This window comes from Oncorhynchus tshawytscha, linkage group LG26 (assembly GCF_018296145.1).
Source record: "Oncorhynchus tshawytscha isolate Ot180627B linkage group LG26, Otsh_v2.0, whole genome shotgun sequence".
Taxonomy (NCBI): Eukaryota; Metazoa; Chordata; class Actinopteri; order Salmoniformes; family Salmonidae; genus Oncorhynchus; species Oncorhynchus tshawytscha.
Window position 1 is genome coordinate 17,980,137 of NC_056454.1, and position 21,943 is coordinate 18,002,079.

Sequence of the window (21,943 nt, forward strand, 5' to 3'; positions counted from 1 at the left end):
CTGATGACATGTGTCCTGTTTCATTTGCCAGGCTGGGGAGCAGGGACTGCTGGCGACTGGGGCACTGATCTGAAGGGATAAAGGGGGTAATCATAGCTGTCCTGCTGATAGCTTTGTCCACACTCTGTCCTTATCAAAGGCACACGGGGATGCCTGTAATGTGCACTGATCTGGTGATTTCCGGAGACGATGCTGTGTGTGTGTGTGTGTATGTGTGTAATTAGCCCTATGTCCCTGTTTTCTGGACACATGCAGCCTTACCAGAATTTGGAAAAGCGATATAGCAAATGTCCACCGGGGGCATGGGAATAAGTGGGAATAAACCTATTTTGGGACAATTGTGTCTTCAGTTTGTGTCGCAAACATAAGATTTCAGTCATGAAGATCATATTCAATCACGTCATATGAAAAACAGAGGAAAGCCCAAAAAATTGTCAGAGAATCCAGTCACCCAAGTCATAGACTTTTCTCTGCTACAGCATGGCAAGTGGGACCGGAAAGGCTCCGTAACAGCTTCTACCCCCAAGCCATAAGACTGCTGAAGAGTTAATCAAATGGCCACCGGACAATTTACATTGACACCCCCCCATTTGTTTTGTACACTGCTGCTACTCGCTGTTTATTATCTATGCATAGTCACTTCACCCCTACCGACATGTACAAAACTCGACTAACTTGTACTCCCTCACATTGACTCGGTACCGGTACCCCCTGTATATAGCCTCGTTATTGTTATTTTATTGTGTTGCTTTTTATTATTTTTTACTTTAGTTTATTTGGTAAATATTTCCTTAACTCCTTCTTGAACTGCACTGTTGGTTAAGGGTTTGTAAGTAAGCATTTCATGGTAAGATCTACACTTGTATTCAGCGCATGTGACAAATACAGTTTGATTTGATTTGCAGACGCGACAGTGATTTTGAGCGTACAGGACACCTGTGAAATGGTTGTCAATGTTTTACTGGTGTTTTGCTGGTGTCCCCCTTTCCAATTCATGGCTATGCCTGTGTTCCCAAGGGTGCATCTTATGGTTGTAATGGTTAGATCCAAAGTCTTTGACCCTTGACCCTATGGAATTATGTTGTTGCTGTCCCACAAGGATTAAGTGGGAAGTTCTCCTTAACAGACCTGGGTTCAAATACTATTTGAAATCATTTTAAATACTTTATCTGTGCTTAATTGAGCTTGCCTGGCGAAAAGGAACCAATAGAATAGTCACAAAACTGCAACCCCGCCAACCCTGGCATTGCAGGCAGGCTAGAGCAAACGCTAAAAGAACTTGAAAGATTTCAAATAGTATTTAAACCCAGGTCTTGTCCCTTACCACTGGCTCAGAGCCCTTACACATGAGGATGAAGTAAACAAACAGAACGTTTACCCCTGTAACCCCACACAGGAGTGACCAGGTGGGAACTGCAGATGGTAGGAGGAGAAGGTTAGAGAGGGGCGTTGCTTCAATGACCATGGCATGCACACAAGTACAACTAATCTCTATCAGAGGAAGTCAACACCTAGTATTACACTGACTCAACCTCTACTCTGATGTAGTCCTAAAACTACTACACCCTTTTCTCCACAGCCCCTCATGTGATCGTGTGTTTGAGAAGGTCAGTTTGAGCAAGGCTAGTCTATTATTTGCACATTTTGACCACATAATGAGTAGTTATTTGGGATGCAAGGGGATTTGTTGATCAGTGATTCTGCGCCCTCCGACAGTCATGTCGTCGATCACACACACGCAGAGAGTATTTCATGATTTCACAGCACTTTACGTCCACGCTCTCCGCCGCCACAGAGACCAGAGAAGAGGGAGAGGTAATCCCACTGAAAGACTGGTGGGCACTTTTTCATTTTCTTTATCAGAGCTTATAGTGGAAAGGAATACTGTCTGGAATAGAAAGGTCAAACAGTCATCACCGAGATTGTTCACTCCAACAATTGCTTTGCCCCATAAAGATAGTTCTATTGTGTCCCCACTTAAAAAACGATTGAAAACTACAACGAATTGATAGAAAGTATTTGCGCCCATTCTACCCTCTTCTAGTCAAGAGCACTACGTGAACATTGTGGTGTAGTAGGTGAAACATTAGTGGAAGGGTTCTGGACTTTAACACTGAAACATTTTAACACTGAGCTGGTTCATCTCGATAAGGTGACTGAGAGGAAATACCATGGGATTAGTCCTTTTTCATACTGTGTGTGTGTGTGTGTGTGTGTGTGTGTGTGTGTGTGTGTGTGTGTGTGTGTGTGTGTGTGTGTGTGTGTGTGCGCGTGTGCGCGTGTGTGTGTGTGTGCATGCATGCATGCGAAAGACGTGAAAGGGTGTGTGAGTGTGCATGTGTGAAAGACGCACAGGGGAGACCAGAGAGACTTAAAGCCAGGGCTAACGTGGCCCATTGATGACCATTGAGAACTTAATGAAGCAGCTTTTCTTCCCAGTCCCGCTGTGTTCTTTCTCTATAGTAGGGGGTCAGAGTCTTTTCTTTCTCTTTTAGAGGAGGGCTCTTTGATTGTTGTGGCCTTGAAAGCAAAGAGTAAAAGCAATGCGTCTTCCCGGGCCTGGTCCTGGTTTATTTTGGGGAGGAAGCAAACTAGATGAGACCACCGAGCAGAAGAGATTTTCAGTCAAGAGTTTGACGGTACGGTGAGGGAGCCAGGATGGTCCGGACAGTGAAGCGGAGTAGAAACAAGCAGGAGAGTGGATATAGGGGATGCAGGGAGGGAGGGAGGGAAGAAGAGAGGGAAAGAAAAAGGGAGTTAATGAAAAATTTAAGCAACGTTAGCACAGACATGAGTGAGCACAGTTAGCTAGGGAAAACCAGGGAACGAGGGATGGGGGAGGTGAGAAAGAGGGAAGGAGTGGAGAGGAGGGAGAGTTCAAGGAATGAATGAAATTAAGAATGAAGAGAGGGGAGAGGGGGTCGAGAGAGGGGCGGGTGGCTAAGAGAGGGGGGGAGAGGGATGGAGAATAAACGGAGCCCCTTTTCTGAACACCTCCCCCTTTGCTCCCGTGGAGAGGAGCAGCCTGACCCCAAAAAGCTTTGTGAAAGTTCCCTCAGTGGAGGGAGACGGAAAGAGAGACACTGGAGAAAAGAGAGAAAGGAGAGGCACTGGGGATAAAATAAGAGTTGGGGAAAAGAAAGTGAGAGGAGGGACAAAGTTGAGTTGCAGAGGCGGAGAGAGACAGAGACAGAGAGGAACATAGAGAATAGGGAACTAAATATAAACAAGAAGCAAGTGAGTTAGAGAGAGAGTGAAGGGGATCAAGTACGCATGTGAGAGAGAGATTGAGAGAGAAAGAAGGAGAGCTGCAGCAGTCACCCTCTCTGGTCTTCCCTGACGTGTCATGGATTTGCGGTGCTGGATATCCCTCCTGTTTGGACTAGTTGGGAATCCTGTGGCAGGTCTGGAAAACTAGTTGGGAATCCAGTGGTCAGTCTGGAGTAGCAAGAGCAATAGCAGCATCCACCAGAAGGAAGGAAATATGCCTTCTGTTTCTCTCAGCCTGCCCGCAGCCCTAGCTGGGCAAGCCCGCACCTGGGTCTGCCTCTCCTGCATGTTCTGGGTGAGCTGTGTTTGTCTGTAAATGTGTGTGTGTGGGTTGTGAGACTGTATTGGTGTGTGTGTGTTTGTGGGTGTATGTGAGGGGTATGGGTGTGGGGGTCTGTTTTTGTGTGTGTGCGTGTGTGTTTTTGTGTTTGGGGGTCTGTTTTCATGTCATTTCTCCAGGTAAACTGGATGGACTACACTTCCCAAGGGGATTATGTAGGGTGGTCAACCCATTGAAGTGGAATGGGGGTCTGAGGGCCTGTTGGGTGGTCTGGGTGGTCTGCACTGCCAATGGGGAGTGAGGGTATTAGGGTGCTGGATTGTTGGGGGCGTGAGATGAAGAGGGGGGAAACTTCAGTCAGAGAAGTTGTGAGAGAGAGTGAGCGAGAGAGGGATGACTGTGTTCCCTTAATCTCTGAGTTGACCCATTCCTGTCATCTTTACCCTTCCCTTAAAAGCTGGTTCAGTCTGACTCTCTCTCTCTCCCTCCCTCTCTCTCCCTCTCTCTCTGCCTGGCCGAGACACAAAGCTATTTTTGCTCTCTCTTGTATAATTTAATCCAACGTGTGTTTGCTCTCTGCAAGGGGTGTGTGTGTGTGTGTGTATGTGTGTGTGTGCTTTCGGAGCTGTGCTGAGAATGTCCGAATGCTCAGAGGTATGGAGGTGTGCACAAAGGCGTGTCCTTCACCTTTGTGAACTATGTTGTACTACGTTCTTCCCATTACCCTTCATCAGTGACGTGAAATAACTGGACAGGTGGAAACAAAGTCTCCATAGTGGCCATGTCCACCATACTGGTAGTCTCTGTTTTCAGATCGACCCATATACTTTTCGAAGAACTTAATCGAGAGAGGAGAACCACGGTGCTGCTGATTGAGATGCAACTATGATGGGATGGCCCTTTGGTCTATCTCTGCTCCTCTGTCAAACTATGGTTCTGGAGAGACTTAACTGACCCCTTGATTAGTTCATCAGCATTATTCCCTTTAGGGGAGGGGGTTTGTTAAAGGACACCAAAGCCCACCAGCTAAGCTCCTAGTCACTGATTGACTGCTTTTAGGAGGCTGCATAACAATGCAACTTACTTCAGGGTGAAATTCAATCAAACCTCTCTCAGTAACGTTCATGAAGAATGTTGGTTTACATAACCGCTGCCAGGCACACGTCTTTTTATGAAACCTGGAAGCGTCTACCAATGAGTCTATTTATCAGTACTTCAAAGTCATTCTGTGACTTTATTTCACTATTTGAGTCATACATTAATAAGGTATGTTTCCGTTTTTTTGTTTGTTGGCAAAGTCAGGGAACGGAGTATAGGCTGAGGTGGTTTGGAGACCAAGCTCAAGAGTGAGGGCCACAATGAAGAGTTATGTGTTTCCAGCTGCAGAAGCAGTTACTGTCTAGTGAAGGGAGATGCAGGAAACGGACCTCCTCTATGAACCAAACTGGCGCTATCTGCTAGGCAAGCAGAAAGAGGAGGATCCTTCCCCCCCCCTCCCGAAAGCCCAGAACGTCTGAACTGTCTTGGCTGAATTCAGATTTTTCTGCTACAGACAGAAACAGTTGCTTTCGGAAAATATTAAATGACGTGAAATGACAGAAGATGACAGTCAAGACGCAGGAAATGAAGTCGCAGAAGATGCTGGCCAACCGGAAGGGAAAAGTGAAAAGGGGATGGCATAAGAAGGCGCGAGAGAAGACCTTGCAAGAGGACAACATCGATACCTGAAACACCAATCTCAGGATGTTCTTCCACAATACACTTGTGAATTATTGATAAGATCCACAATGGGTTTATGGACAGTTTTCCAGAGTTTCTCAGAAAAGGCCAATGGCAAACAACTCAACTGTCCTCTAAAAAGGCTTGAAAATATGCCAAGAAACATAATCTTGTCAGTGAGGGTCATTCTTAGGTTGCATAAGTCTTTCATGAGCAAGGTGACTGGAAGAGAATACTTGTTATAAAGAGTGTACAATGTTTGAGCCCCAACACTACAGAAAAAGGACTTAACTCCGCCCAGAAGTATGATGTCACATGGGTACATTCCCTCTGCTCGATTCTATGAACCTTAGCGGAACTAATGGGAGTGGTTATAAGCCTGTGACATCATCCGTTTAAGTGCTGATAACATATCAGAAGGTTAAGAACAAAACCTCAGATTTCAATTTATGATTGAAATTCCTTTTTAAGTGCAAAGTGTACAGATTTAAAGAGGACCTTTAGTGGTGTATTAATGGCCACTTTTACCAATATGCAAGGGCTTATGAAGGATTTTAAAGTAAACATTTCTTGCTGCCATGAGCCTCTGATTTAAAACAACACTACTTCAGAGTGTCACCTACAACTATAAGCCAAAGCAAATATTGACCCTTGCCTAAACCTCCAAATAGCTTAATGGAATGATCAATGTCCATTAACCTACATTTAGTCAATCTGGAGACCAGGACAGTATAGTCTTCTCAGTGCAGGTCCAGAGTCAGAGTCAGGGGAGACCAGGACAGTATAGTCTTCTCAGTGCAGGTCCAGTGTCAGAGTCAGGCTCATGCTGGGGTGTTGTCGTGGTCAGTATCTCAAAGGCCCCAGTCTGGGGTACACACGTGTCAGAAACCTAATTCTAGATACGGTGCTTAGTGGGTTGGTTGAGGATTTTTATTTCCTACATCTTTAACACCATCTCTTTTATTTGAATCTATTCCCCTCTCTGCTCATTTACCTCAGTCTCCCCCTCTTTCTATCTCTTTGTCCTGTAGCTGGTTTGCCCCCCTCAGTTCCTATAGGATTACCTATGATTTGAGTGAAAGAGAGTTGCACATGTGGGGCCCCTTTGAAATATGGCAGCGTTTCTGTAATTGCAACATCTGGCTATACGTTGCCCCAATGCTTTGCAGACATAATGGATTTGCCATGCAGTCCCTTTTCCGGCATGCCTCCTCCATTTCATCATTCCCAATCGCGTTCAATCGGACACATGCTTTATCTCGGAGTTCCACTCTGTGTGTGGTGTTCGTTCCATTAGTTCAGGGTGCAGCAATGGAGCGGAACAGTGAAACTCAGAGCGGCGTTCCGAAGTGTAGACCACCACTCCTTCTCACTACATAAAAGGGTGTTTAAGATTGGCCCTCAGCCTTCCCTGGCCCTCAGCCTTCCCTGGCCCTCAGCCTTCCCTGGCCCTCAGCCTCCCCTGGCCCTCAGCCTTCCCTGGCCCTCAGCCTTCCCTGGCCCTCAGCCTTCCCTGGCCCTCAGACTTCCCTGGCCCTCTCGCCATCTCCGCATGGATTGGAACTCCAATCTGGAATGGCTCTACGTTCCTGTCCCAGCTTGTTGTTTACATCAAGTCAACATTTATTGGTCGTGTTCACAGGTTTGCAGATGTTATAACAGGAGCAGTGAAATGCTTGTTTCTAGATTCAGCGATGCAGTAGAATGACTCGCAAATACAATACAAATACACAAATAATCAAAACATCTAAAGAAGAAATCAAGAAATGACAGAGCGGGACAAATCAAATCAAATCAAATCAAATTTTATTTGTCACATACACATGGTTAGCAGATGTTAATGCGAGTGTAGCGAAATGCTTGTGCATAACAATCCAGAGTATATTTCTATAGTGAGCATGTGTCAGAATCCAGCAGATAAATAAGTGGTGTGTATAAACAGTATATCATTTGGAAAGAAAATGGTATGTACAGTAGTAGGTATATTAGGATGGGGTATGTTGAGAATACAGTAAATACATACACAGTGAGTAAACAACAGTATATAAACAGAATATGAGGTGGTCTGCGTTTCAATTACTATATAAACTCAGCAAAGAAAGAAACGTCCTCTCACTCAACTGTTTTTATTTTCTGCAAACTTAACATGTGCAAATATTTGTATGAACATAACAAGATTCAATAACTGAGACATAAACTGAACAAGTTCCACAGACTTGTGACGAACAGAAATGGAATAATGCGTCCCTGAACATTTTTTGTTTGTTTTTATTTCACCTTTATTGAACCAGGTAGGATGGTTGAGAACCAGTTCTCATTTGCAACTGCGACCTGGCCAAGATAAAGTAAAGCAGTTCGACACATACAACAACACAGAGTTACACATGGAATAAACAAACATACAGTCAATAATACAGTAGAAAAAGTATATATACAGTATGTGCAAATGAGGTAAGATAAGGGAGGTAAGGCAAAAAATAGGCCATGGTGGCGAAGTAATTATAATATAGCAGTTAAACACTTGAATGGTAGATGTGCAGAAGATGAATGTGCAAGTGGAGATACTGGGGTGTGTGTGAGGGGGGGGGGTGTCAAAATCAAAGTAACAGTCAGTATCTGGTGTGGCCACCTGCTGCATTGAGTACGGCAGTGCATCTCCTCCTCATGGACAGCACCAGATGTGCCAGTTCTTGCTGTGAGATGTTACCCCACTCTTCCACCAAGGCATTTGGTGGAGGTGTGGGGACATTTCTGGGGGGAATAGCCCTCACCCTCCGATCCAACAGGTCCCAGACATGCTGTCAGAACACTGACATTCCTGTCTTGCAGGAAATCACGCACAGAATGAGCAGTATGACTGGTGGCATTGTCATGCTGGAGGGTCATGTCAGGATGAGCCTGCCGGAAGGGTACCACATGAGGGAGGAGGATGTCTTCCCTGTAACGCACAGCGTTGAGATTGCCTGCAATGACAACAAGCTCAGTCCGATGATGCTGTGACACACCGCCCCAGACCATGGTGGACCCTCCACCTCCAAATCGCTCTCGCTCCAGAGTACAGGCCTCGGTGTAACGTTCATTCCTTCAACGATAAACGCAAATCTGACTATCACCCCTGGTGAGACAAAACTGCAATTCATCAGTGAAGAGCACTTTTTGCCAGTCCTGTCTAGTCCAGCGATGGTGGGTTTGTGCCCATAGGCAACGTGATGTTTAGTGAGGACCTGCCTTACAACAGGCCTACAATCCCTCAGTCCAGCCTCTCGCAGCCTATTGCGGACAGTCTGAGCACTGATGGAGGGATTGTGAGTTCCTGGTGTAACTCGGGCAGTGGTTGTTGCCATCCTGTACCTGTCCCGCAGGTGTGATGTTCGGATGTAATGATCCTGTGCAGGTGTTGTTACATGTGGTCTGCCACTGTGAGGACGATCAGCTGTCCGTCTTGTCTCCCTCTAGCGCTGTCTTAGGCGTCTCACAGTACGGACATTGCAATTTATTGCCCTGGCCACATCTGCAGTCCTCATGCGTCCTTGCAGCATGCCTAAGGCCCGTTCCCGCAGATGAGTAGGGACCCTGGGCATCTTTCTTTTGGTGTAGAAAGGCCTCTTTTGTGTCCTAAGTTTTCATAACTGTGACCTTAATTGCTTACCGTGTGTAAGCTGTTAGTGTCTTAACGATCGTTCCACAGGTGCATGTTCATTAATTGTTTATGGTTCATTGAACAAGGGATGACAACATGGGAAACAGTGTTTCAACCCTTTACAATGAAGATCTGTGAAGTTATTTGGATTTTCACGATTTATCTTTGAAAGACAGGGTCCGGAAAAAGGTCCGTTTCTTTTTTTGCTGAGTTTACAGTGGGCATTTGTCTCAAGGTGCAGGGCTGAGTACTGGGCAGGTAATCGGCTAGTGATGCTTTTCAACAATCTGGTGGCCTGGAGATAGAAGCTGTTTTTCAGTCTCTCAGTCCTGGCTGTGATGCACCTGTCCTGTTACATCTCTGTCTGCTAGAAGGTAGGAGAATGAATAGACCATGGCTCGGATGGCTGAGGTACTTGATGTCCTTCTTGGCCTTCCTTTGACACAGAGTGCTGTAAATGTCCAGTAGGGCAGGCAGCGTGCCCCCGTTAATGCATTGGGCTGACCGCACCACCCTCTGGAGAGCCATGTGGTTGAGAGCGGTTCAGTTGTCGTACCAGGTAGAAATTCAGCCCGACAGACTGCTCTCAATATGCATCTGTAGAAGTTTGTGAGGGTCTTAGGGGCCATGCCGATTTTGTTTCAGCCGTCTGTGGTTGTTGAGGCGCTTTTGCACCTTTATTCACCACGGTGTCGGTGTGGCGAGACCATTTCAGGTCCTCAGTGATGTGCATGCCAAGGAACTTGAAGCTTTTGACCCTATCCACTGCGGCCCTCTCCTCTGTCTCCTGTTGTCTACGATCAGGTCCTTTGTTTGTTTTACAGTGAGTGAGAGGTTATTATCCTGGCACCACTCCACCTTGGGTCTAACCTTCTCCCTGTAGGCTGTCTGGTCGTTGTTCGTAATCAGGTCTACTGTTGTGTTGTCAGAAAACTTGTTGATTGAGTTGGAGTTGTGCGTAGCCGTGCAGTCTTGGGTGAACAGGGAGTACAGGAGGGGGCTGAGCACACATCCCTGGGGGGCCCTCGTGTTGAGGATCAGCGTGACGGAGGTGTTGTTGCCTACCATCTCCACCTGGGGTTGGCAAGTGGGGACAACAGACTGGCATAGGGAGAGGTTGAATATGTCCGTAAACACTCCAGCCGGGGGTGCAAATTGATTTTGCTAGTCGCTCTCACGCAGATATCATATTAAAAACTGTGCTGTCTCCGCTGCCAAGAGGGGGGCCGCTAAAATGTTTTGCTCGCAAGGTGGGGGGGCGACATTTTGTTTAGGGCCCCCAAAAGGCTAGGACAGGCTCTGACTGAATATGTGGGTATGGATGCGGGTATGCAGACCCGCGGGCCACTGCGGCCCCTCATGATGAGTTCAGATTTTTTTGTGAGCCCCACCCCCATCAAAGTTGCCCGTCCCTGCTCTGGCTGGAAGACCAGTATTGGGTTTGTCACATTTTCTTGTGGGAAAGAGATACTCTGATCAATAGGAAAGAACATCTGTCTTCCAGTTCCATAATATATCTTGTTTTGGGGATTCAATATTGCCTTAGTTAGCGGTTTGACTAGTTTTTTCCCCTATGCATGTCCTCTTTTCTCTGATTTTGTTTTGTAATATGGCTTCAATGTTGTATTGGATCAATAGCAGAAGTAAGTGTTCTGATGAGACAGGCTGATAGTTTGTGACAACCCTCAGAAAAAATGTGGAGGATTGGGTCCACACATGCTGCCACAGAAAACAACCCAGATGTGTGTAGAGTGCTGCCATCCTCTACTCTCCATAGATGGTTCATGTCACTCATCAACAACTGTTTTGAGCGTTGGCTGAGTTCCCGAACACTGGCTTTAATATGGGGAGCTTTTGATGTTCCTCTTGTGGCTTTAACTATTTAACCTTTCCCAGGTTTATTTCTGGCTTAGTTGTTTTGTTTCACTTGGGGTTACCCATAGTTTGTCATAGAAACAGGCCATGATCCTTCAGAGAGAGCCTGATCACCAGCGTCAATCATTCCCCAATAAACAAAATCCCTTGTGGCTATGGAGACGAAATAGCACCACATTATTAAGATCACTAGCGAGGACTTCAGTTGAGTTTGGTCTCCCTTTATGAGTGCAGTGAGATCGAGGCAGGCAATTGAGGTGAATAAGCCATTTATGAAGTGTTATGGAATTCTCTGCAGGTCTGAGCTGCGTCCAGTCTGGATTTGACTGAGTAGCCTGGAGACTAGAGTTGCATGTGAGAAGACCTTATATTTAGCATTATCAGATAGGGTTATACTCTCTTGGTCGTCTCTTGCTAAAACGGGTCAAGTTTGCTTGCATAAGATAGATTGAGTGATAGAGTGCAGGCTATGGCCAAATACTATTTTGGTCAGTTGGCAGTTATCCTTTGAGCACTATGTGCTTAGTACATTCAGGGGCCGGCTGCCCGGAACCAGGTAAAGCATATTCCTGGACAAAAGAATCACATTCTCCACTGAGCATTCATTCTGTGAATGACAGTTCTTGAAAATATGCTTCTTTGCGGAAAGGCTCGGCTTGAGCCCACTTGCGTAAACATTTTTACATTCAGCACCAGAGTTTTACATTCTAGAATTTACATGCATTGCTTTGAGAAACACAGTATGGTATTTCAACATGCTCCACAGCCATTTTGCTCTGTAGACTGCGGAATTCAACTGAAAGAGAGTTCAATAAAGCCTTGCAGGTGACATCACTCATAGGCTGGACCTGATTCCAGTGGAGGTCAGGATTCATCGAACAGGAAGTGAGACATGTCTGTGGGGCAAGACATAAATGAGAGCCGAGAGTCCAGACCTCCTCCATCCTCCCCAGCATCTACCTCTGCAATCCCGCAATCATTCACAACTCATCACAAACTGGCCTTGGCTACATACCATAGGCTACTGAGCTTATATGTGTATGTAGGTGTGTGTGTGTGTGTGTGTGTGTGTGTGTGCGTGCGTGCGTTTGTGTGTGTGTTAAAACAAATGGACTGCTATGTGTGAGTCAATATGAAGGTTCACACATTCCTGTATTGTTCCTGTATTGTGAGGGATTTTGGCCTCAGTTTTGATCCCTTGTTGCGTCTATAAACTCCACTTTCTGGCTTGCTTGTGAACACTGCCTTCACCGTATATGGCCATGTTGAGCTTCTGATACATTCAGCACCTGAATCAAGTGTGAGCCATGCCAGAACATTTCAACATGAATACTCGCCCAATAGTGACGAGTTGTAAATTCTAAGGCTCTTTCTCAATTGTCCAATAGTCGTCCCCCCCAGCTCGTTCCCATTATCTCATTCCCTTCTTCTAGAGAATGCTCAAAAGGTAAAAACAATGTGGTGGAAACTCATCATTAGACTTTCCTACTCTTGATCAGGTATTCTCAGAACAGTGCAGATGAAGAAGAGGAGAATAGCACAGATCTTTAGACAATTGAGAAAGAGCCCCAAGTTTGTTTTTCCTTGCTTGATAAAGCTCTTCAGCTCCTATTATTGATGCCTCTCTTCCCCTAACTAGTAGTAAATTATTGGGCTAGTCTGCTGACAGCCAGGGATTTTACACCCTGATAACAACAACAGCAATGATACAGGTGTGTCTGAGGCTGGGCGAGGTGCCCACTAGCTGAATACAGTAGTCTGCCAGCTCCTCCCATGCTGCCAGCATCCAAGGAGGCATTGTCTGACCGACTTATGGGGGAAAAAACAGTGTAGCAAAAACAATGGCTTCTGCGTCTGTCAGTTACAACATTACTCTTTGCAGCCAATCTGAAGCGACCATAATTCATGCCCTTAGCTTTATCATCAATGTTTTCATTTGAGGAGCTCTGTTGCCACAAAACAGAAAGACCATGTTGTATTTCAGTGTCTGCTTCTTGAGATAAAACAGCCTTCTTTATCAGATTCTACAAATCTCCTGTGTGGAATTTGTTACGAGTGCGAAAATGAGACCACTGTGTAAGATACATGTGTAACTTCATTATTTATGATGGGATATAAGAGAGACTAAGTCCCACAGGGGTGTGTGTGCCTTTATGAGGCGTATAGTGAGGTGGTTGTTCTCCCCGCGGGATGACCGTTAGGCCTATGTACTATAACAAGTTGTGGAGCAGGCCGTGGTTTATGTCACCACCACCCACTCCATTATGTGCAAAGGTCTGTGTCAGTTTAAAGAAAGTACTTTCTGGGTTATGAAACCTCATCAATTGTCAATCATCAAGCCAAATTGTAGCACTGGTGAAAGCATGCATGCTGTCTTTTCTGGGCAAAGAGCTCATTTCTGATGATGAACTTGGTTACTTTAAACTGAGCATGGATTTGGACCATTAAAGCAGGCTGCTTGCGGGAAGAGGTTTACAGAGGTTTTTGGGGCGTGCTTCTCCAGTGTTGCTCAATTTCTGACATTTATTTTCATTTGCTGCAATGTCTCTACGGCTTCTGGGAGAAAATGATGTTCTGGTTTTGCGAAACAAGTGCCGACTACGCCAAACGAATTAGGTGATGTCATTCAATATCAAGTCCAATTGAACTGCTTTTCGTGCATGGTTATGATTAAATAATGGTTAAAGAATTCAAAACAAAAGCTATGACATGACATTTTAATAGTGTAATGGCCTTACTCCCTGCTCTCTCTTCTCTCAACTTAATCATCATAGTCTCTTTATCCTTGTGGAATTTTCCGAAATAAGTATTTTTTTCATCTCACCATTGCACTACATTTGAGTTGGGAAAGCACCAGGAAATGTTTTCTTTTTTCTTGTAGAGCTTGTAGATGCCATGACGCCCTGATGCCGCTACGTACTTTTTTTTTTAGTGTGGCTGAGTTCCAAAAGGGTTGTTTTGGCAGTCCCCATAGGATAACCCTTTTTGGTTCCAAGAAGAACACTTTTTTGGTTCCAGATAGAACTATTTTGGGTTCCATGTAGAACCTTCTGGGGAAATGGTTCCACATGGAACTCAATAGGGCTCTACCTGGAACCAAAGAGTTCTTCAACGGGTTATCATTTGCCGAAGAGTGTGGGTTGTTATTTCTCCCGGGTCGGGACTGGACGACGTGACCGGAAGCCACTGTGTCCAGTCTGCCTCTGGGGGTGGAACATTCTTGAGTTAACCATCCCTGCAGATACCTGCAGACTGAGAACCAAAGCATTGGTATTGTTCAAAGTCATTGTTCTGTTTAGAAGTTGGGTTTCAGTGAGTTTAGTTGAGAGACTTTCAGCTGTCTTTTCATGTTATACCTTGTAATGACTTCAGTTCAGACTATAGATTTGTTGTTGTCTAAATGGATATAGACCTAAAGTGGTGTTTATCTTAAGCAGTTGTGGGTTGACACTGAATTAACTCTGGTAGTGAGATGTGGTGTGTTTGCATAGTGTAAAGTACAATTTTACAGACATTTGTGACTCATAAATGTAACATGTTTATGCAAGATGTATGCACTCTATTAATGCATACTGACTTTCACATACAACCGCTGTTTACATGGGCTCCCGAGTGGCGCAGCGGTCTAAGTCACTGCATCTCAGTGCTAGAGGCATCACTACAGATCCTGGTTTGATTCCAGGCTGTATCACAACCGGTCGTGATTGGAAGTCTCATCTGGCGATGCACAATTGGCCCAGCATCGCCGGGATAGGCAGTCATTGTAAATAAGAATTTGTTCTTAACTGACTTGCCTAGTTAAATTAAGGTTAAATAAATAAACATAACTCGATAGTGGATTGAGACTAGATTCAAAGTCTGTACTTAATGCTTCTCTCCCTCCATTCTGTTGATTAGCCTGTGAAAAAATGGGTGAATTTCTCTCTTCACTTCTGGATGACTGAGTCATTTTCTCCCTGGGATCCACCTCACTGAGATGAAAATGCATGTTGAGAGAAAGAGAGGGAGCGAGAGAGGGAAAGATTGGAATGCCTGAGGTGCATTTCTCCCTAAATGAAATCAGGTGACCGTCCATTGTGAGGCCGGTGGATGGAGGAAAGGAGAGTCGTAGAGGAGGAGGAGATGAGAGAAAGAAAAGGTCAAATTCCTCCCTTCATCAAATCAAATTTTATTTGTCACATGCACAGAATACAACAGGTGTAGACCTTACAGTGAAATGCTTAATTACAAGCCCTACGGGATCGGTGTCCCTAAACAGGGACGGTTGTTGCTAAGGTGCGCTAATGTGACTAGAATGACATTGTATACAACAGCCAACTTTCCGGGACACAGACATGTCTAGTATGGGCAGAAAGCTTAAATTCTTGTTAATCTTGACTGCAATTGTGTCCAATTAACAGTAGCTTTTACAATGAAAAATGCTATTGTTTGAGGAGAGTGCACAATAACAAAGAACTTTTATCACAGCAACTGGTTTGATACATTCACCTCTGAAGATAAATCATGTACTTACATTCAGTAATCTTGCTCCGACTTGTCATCCTGAGGGTCCCAGAGATAAAATGTAGCATAGTTTTATTTGGTAAAATCAATGTTTATGTTCAAATGTAGGAACTGGGGTTTATAGTTTGACCCCACTGCTGTCTCTGACTCCACACCCACCAGGCCCGGCCATCTAGATGTGTGAAAGTTAGTGTATAAGCTAATGATCCATCATGTATGACATTCCTGGGAGTGTGTAAACGTTCATTTTTTATTACCATAGCATTTTTGACTTGATATTGCAGTAATGTAATTCTTCACGAGATAAGTCTGAAACTGTGCACACACACTGCTGCCACCTGATGGCCAAATTTAAATTACACCTATACTCCTATCTGGCCTTTCTCTTGCATTTAAAAAAAATATATATAGAAAACACATGTTTCTTTGTTTATATTATCTTTTACCAGATCTAATGAGTTATATTCTCCTACATTAATTTCACATTTCCACAAACTTCAAAGTGTTTCATTTCAAATGGTATCAAGAATATGCATGCTTCAGTTCCTGAGCTACAGGCAGTTAGATTTGGGTATGTAATTTTAGGTTAAAAAAAAGGTCTGATACTTAAGAGGTTAAAGTTTTGAGAGTGTTAATTAAGAAACTATTTACTAAAATAAACTTATGTAAAAAATAAGAAAAATTTAAATATAACAAATAATTAAAGAGCAAAAATATAATAACAATAGTGAGGCTATATACACAGGGTACTGGTACAGAGTCAAGGTGCGGGGGCACAGGTTAGTCGAGGTAATAGATGTAATATGTGCATGTACAGTGCCTTGCAAAAGTATTCATCCCCTTTGACGTTTTTCCTATTTTGTTGCATTACAACCTGTAATTTAAATTGATTTTTATTTGGATTTTATGGCATACTGTAACGGTCGTCGTATGAAGAAGGTGTGGACCAAAGCGCAGCGTGGTAGTGTTCATGTTATTTTTTATTTAAACTGAACACAAAACAAAATAACAAAGAGAATGAATGAAAACAAAACAGTCCTGTCAGGTGCAGAAACAGAAAACAACTACGCACAACCCATAGTGGGAAAACAGGCTGCCTAAGTATTGTTCTCAATCAGAGCCAACGATAAACAGCTGCCTCTGATTGGGAACCATACCAGGCCAAACACAGAAATACAAAAACATAGAACAACACATAGAATGCCCACCCCAACTCACACCCTGACCAAACTAAAATAGAGACATAAAAAAGGAACTATGGTCAGGACATGACACATACACAAATTAGTCCCAATTGGTGAAGTGAAATTTTAAAAAATCACTTGTTTCAAAATATTCTACAAAATAAAAACGGAAAAGTTGTGCTTGCACATGTATTCACACCCTTTGTTATGAAGCCACTAAATAAGATCTGGTGTAACCAATTACCTTCAGAAGTCACACAATTAGTTAAATAAAGTCCACCTGTGTGAAATCTAATTCTCACGTGATCTGTCACATGAGCTCAGTAAATATACACCTGTTCTGAAAGGCACCAGAGTCTGCAACACCACTAAGCAAGGGGCAACACTAAGCACGAGGCAACACTAAGCAAGAGGCACCATGAAGACCAAGAAGCTCTTGAAACAGGTCAGAGACAAAGTTGTGGAGAAGTACAGATCAGGTTTGGGTTATAAAAAAATATCAGAAACTTTCAACATCCCACGGAGCACCATTAAATCCATTTTTTTTTAAATGGAAAGAATATGGCACCACAACAAACCTGCCAAGAGAGGGCCGCCCACCAAAACTCACGGACCAGGCAAGGAGGGCATTAATCAGAGGCAACAAAGAGACCAAAGGTAACCCTGAAGGAGCTGCAAAGCTCCATAACGGAGATTGGAGTATCTGTCCATAGGACCACCTTAAGCCGTACACTCCACAGAGCTGGGTTTTACGGAAGAGTGACCAGAAAAAAAGCCATTGCTTAAAGAAAAAAATAAGCAAACAAAAACGTTTGGTTTTCGCCAAAAGGCATGTGGGAGACTCCGCAAACATATGGAAGAAGGTACTCTGGTCAGATGAGACTAAAATTGAGCTTTTTGGCCATCAAGGAAAATGCTATATCTGGCGCAAACCCAACACCTCTCATCACCCCGAGAATACCATCCTCACAGTGAAGCATGGTGGTGGCAACATCATGCCGTGGGGAAGTTTTTCCATCAGCAGGGACTGGGAAACTGGTCAGAATTGAAGGAATGATGGATGGCGTTAAACAGGGAAATTCTTGAGGGAAACATGTTTCAGTCTTCCAGAGATTTGAGACTGGTTCATCTTCTAGCAGGACAAGCATACTGCTAAAACAACACTTGAGTGGTTTAAGGGGAACATGTAAATGTCTTGGAATGGCCTAGTCAAAGCCTCAATCCAATTGAGAGTCTGTGGTATGACTTAAAGATTGCTGTACACCAGTGGAACCCATCCAACTTGAAGGAGCTGGAGCAGCTTTGCCTTGAAGAATGGGCAAAAAATCCCAGTGGCTAGATGTGCCAAGTTTATAGAGACATGCCCCAAAAGACTTGCAGTTGTAATTGCTGCAAAAGGTGGCTCTACAAAGTGTTGACTTTGGGGGGGTGAATAGTTATGCGCGCTCAAGTTTTCTGTTTTTTTTGTCTTATTTCTTGTTTGTTTCACAAGAAAAAAATATTTTGCATCTTCAAAGTGGTAAGCATGTTGTGTAAATCAAATGATACAAACACCCCCCAAAAAATACATTTTAATTCCAGGTTGTAAGGCAAGAAATTAGGAAAAATGCCAAGGGAGTGAATACTTTCGCAAGCCACTGTATGTGTGTATGGTCACTGTGGGGACAACATCATTGATTCACTTGTTGATGAAGCCAGTGACTGATGTGGTGTACTCAATGCCATCGAAAGAATCCTGGAACATATTCCAGTCTGTGCTAGCAAAACAGTCCTGTAGCTTAGCATCTGTGTCATCTGACCACTTCCTTATTGAGCGAGTCACTGGTACTTCCTGCTTTAGTTTTTGCTTGTAAGCAGGAATCAGGAGGATAGAGTTATAGTCAGATTTGGTGGGCGAGGGATAGATTTTTACAAAATCTCTGTGTGTGGAGTAAAGGTGGTCTAGAGTTTTTTTCCTCTGGTTGCACATGTAATATGCTGGTAGAAATGAGGTAAAACGGATTTAAGATTCCCTGTATTAATGTCCCCGGCAAATAGGAGTGCAGCCTTTGGATGAGCATTTTCTTGTTTGCTTATGGCCTTATACAGCTCGTTGAGTGCAGTCTTAGTGCCAGCATCTGTTTGTGGACAGCAAAGAAAAATATAGATGAAAACTTTCTTGGTAAATAGTGTGGTCTACAACTTATCATGAGACACTCTACCTCAGGCGAGCAAAACCTTGAGACTTATATTTCGTGCTCCAGCTGTCATTTATAAATAGACACAGATCGCCACCCCTTTGTCTTACTGGAGGCAGCTTTTCTATCTTGCCAAAAACCTAGCCAGCTGTTACGAGCCCTACTTTTTACAACCTTTTGTATGAAACAAAGGATCGATGATGAAGATGAGATCTGGGCATCTGAGTGCATCTAGAGACACAACAATGAGGCTGGTGGACACAAAACCAACTCTTCTCGTGTGTTTGCGGAGAGAGTTTATCTTCCCTAGCCTCTGAAACTGCTGCTCAGTGCCTCGTAGTCCCACATGCATCATGAATTATTACATCTGGTCTTTGCATAGCAGATGCCTCACAGGCAACGGACAGGACTTTTTTTCCATTCCACATTTCACGCACTTTTCCATTTTCACTGGGTTGTAAATGTACAGATTTTTTCTAAAAGTAATTTAAATTAAGTGTTTACTATTTGCATAACGGTAAATCTTCCTGTGACATACTTGTTTCCTTATCCACGTCAAAGCATGTAAGTTAAATTATGATCACTTCTCTTACCAAAATATTTCAGCACTGCAAGGGTTTAAAGTAACATTTAGTGTCATTCAAACATATCTATTTATTTTTTCAAAAACGCTAATTTGAAACTCCATAGCAGTTTTGATGGAAAAGACAGCTATCTAATAACTAGGTTCACTTATTCAGCTTGTTGACTCCCTGTTTGGAATGACAGGGTTTGGGAGAAGGACAGGACACTTCGCCAACTGTCTCTGACCATCAACGACCCTACCATCGAGGGAATTCCTGCCCTGAGACGGGCTGTGCTATGGATACCAGCTTAGGGGGGCACGTTCAAACTCACTTCCCCACCTCCTTGCCTTTCTTCCTTCTTTTCATCCACCCTTCTTTTTTATTTCCTCTCTCTTACTCTTTCCTGTCTCTCTTTCCTCTTCCCCCTCCTTTTCATTCCTCTCTTTTTTTTGTGTGTGATAAGGATGAAGAATTCATTGGCTCTCTTACAAAACTATCAGTTAGCCACCACCAGTGGATTCTCCTAAAAGCATGCCTGTCAAACATCTTTGGGAATTTCACATAAATGTTCCAATAGCTGGTACAATTCCTGGGTTGGCCTCCTCTTATTGTCAGAGTTCAGTGTTCAGTGGCCCTTTATTGAAACTCCATGTGGGGGCTCCATTGTACTCACGTGATCAAAAGAAAGAGAGAGAGTGTGTGAGCGAGACAGAGAGAGACTGAGAGAGGAACTGAGAGACGGAGACAGAGGGTGAGAGAGGGAGATGAAGGGAGTAGAGGCTGCCTCTGTGTGGATGTGGGGTCAGGCCAGACTGAGTGGAAGGAGATGAGATAGGTCAAGGGTGAGACGCCCCTGCCTGCTTGCGTTTTGTGAGCTGAAGAATCATAGCCTTGCGGGAGAAAACATGCATGGAGGGGGTGGGCGGTTTGGGAGAGTGAGGAGACAATAATGGGGTTATTGGAGAAAGGGCGGGGTAGGAGCGCGAGGGATGTTCCAGCAACAGAGGGCACACACACACATGCACACACACTTCCCATAGTAGCAGATGGGACCTGTCGCAGTGACCCCACTGTGTGTCTTGTTAACATCTCACCCAAACACATGTTGTCCCATATGAGAGACGCTGTGTTAAGTAGGTTATTATCTCAGTTGAATGGATGGATTGGATGGGATCACTACTGATAAGGCTTGAGTTTCAATCTAATGTTCAAGGGAGTTCACATGCACTCTCTCTCTCTCTCTCTCTCTCTCTCTCTCTCTCTCTCTCTCTCTCTCTCTCTCTCTCTCACACCCTACTTGAAGGGCATAAGATAATATGGATCTGCACAGGGTTAAGTTCATAATGTTATCAAGCTCTAGAGTCTTGTTACAAGACACTATCTGAAAACCTTTTCATTCCTCCTTGTAATGCACTTTTGCAGTGGGCTCTAAGGATGGATTCATTGCCCAGACACACCAACAAAGTTAGTCGGTGCCAATACCAAATGAAGCAAACCCCCAAATGAAATTAACTCCACAGAGTTTGTTAAGTGGGTAAAAAGAAGATGATTGACAGCAGGTTTGCTGAACACATCCCAGCTAGCACATTTTATTCCTTGAGAATTGATGAAATTAAAATCTTTGGTTTCCCATTGGTTCAAGAAGCCAAACGTTTCCAGACTGGTAGTTTAAAAAAAAAAACGTTCTGAGAACAGAAGTGAACATTTTGCCTATTCTGTGAACATACATTTTGTAGGTTACATGGAGTTTCTGAGAATGTTTTACTATGGTTCACGGAAAGTTTTCCTGGGATATTTTATTAACTTTCTGAGAACGTAGGTTATTTTGAGGTTTTTAATCAAAGCACAGATAGGACAGAAGTAAATGAATTTGCTTAGTCATTAATCAAGCAAACACATGTATTTTGTATTGTGGCACGGCATCATTGAGATTCAAAGCTATGATTCAAAGCTATGATCTTCTTTTCTCTATCCATTGGAGTCCCCTGTGCCACCAGGATGGAGCTAGCATGCCATGTTTTTTTTTTACTCCTACCAAGCTGTTCATTTTAGTCTATTCAAAAAGACCCAATTTCAAAGGAAACAAGCACTCATTAAGAACAGGTGTGGCCAAATAGTGGATGCGGCCAAAACACAAAGCAGTTTTCCTATGCTGAGAACAGAATTTACAGTAATGTTTTTCTTTGAATGTTACTAATGTTTGCTTGTGATTTTGATCGAAAGTTGCCTTAATGTTCTGAGAACATGACTTTAAATAGAACTATGAGGAAACCTGCAGAAACCTTTATTGTGAAGTCTTGAAATTCCCACAGGAGAACGTTGTTTAAAAAAAAAATTCTCTGAACTATTTGTGAACATTCCCAATGTCAAACCAGTTGGAGAACGTTCCTAGAGCATTACCAAACTACATTGTGTGTAGCCATATATGCCACAGACTTGCTGAAGTGTGTGTGTGGTAAATAGAAACAAATAAAGGGTTATGAAATGATAGGCATACAGCTTTACAGATCGACAGTACCCAAAGGAAACATTTCTCAAAAACGATATTTTGGATTTCCTTTATTAGTCCAATGTTAATACAGTCCTAAAATGTTTTGCATATCAGCAGTCAAGTTTTCAAGATATTGGATTTGAAGCAAAGTGTCACTTGCCACATCATCATGATGATACAAAATGCATCATATGATGCAAAACAAATCATCATGTAGATGTGGCAAGTGACACTTTGC

At 43.7% G+C, this 21,943-nt stretch overlaps 1 protein-coding gene across 9 annotated transcripts in view; it reads left to right on the plus strand.

Moving 5' to 3' along the window:
- The window catches only part of LOC112225299 (tensin-1), a 291,328-nt gene that overhangs the window by 88,628 nt on the left and 180,757 nt on the right, over positions 1 to 21,943 (plus strand). The window contains exon 1 of one of the 9 annotated variants that reach the window (XM_024389103.2): positions 3,071 to 3,565. The exons of the other annotated variants lie outside the window; for them this stretch is intronic. Coding sequence (XP_024244871.1) covers positions 3,485 to 3,565 — 81 coding nt within the window. The 5' untranslated portion in view covers positions 3,071 to 3,484. Of the gene's footprint in view, positions 1 to 3,070; positions 3,566 to 21,943 lie in introns of those variants that run through there. 9 annotated transcript variants of the gene reach the window in all.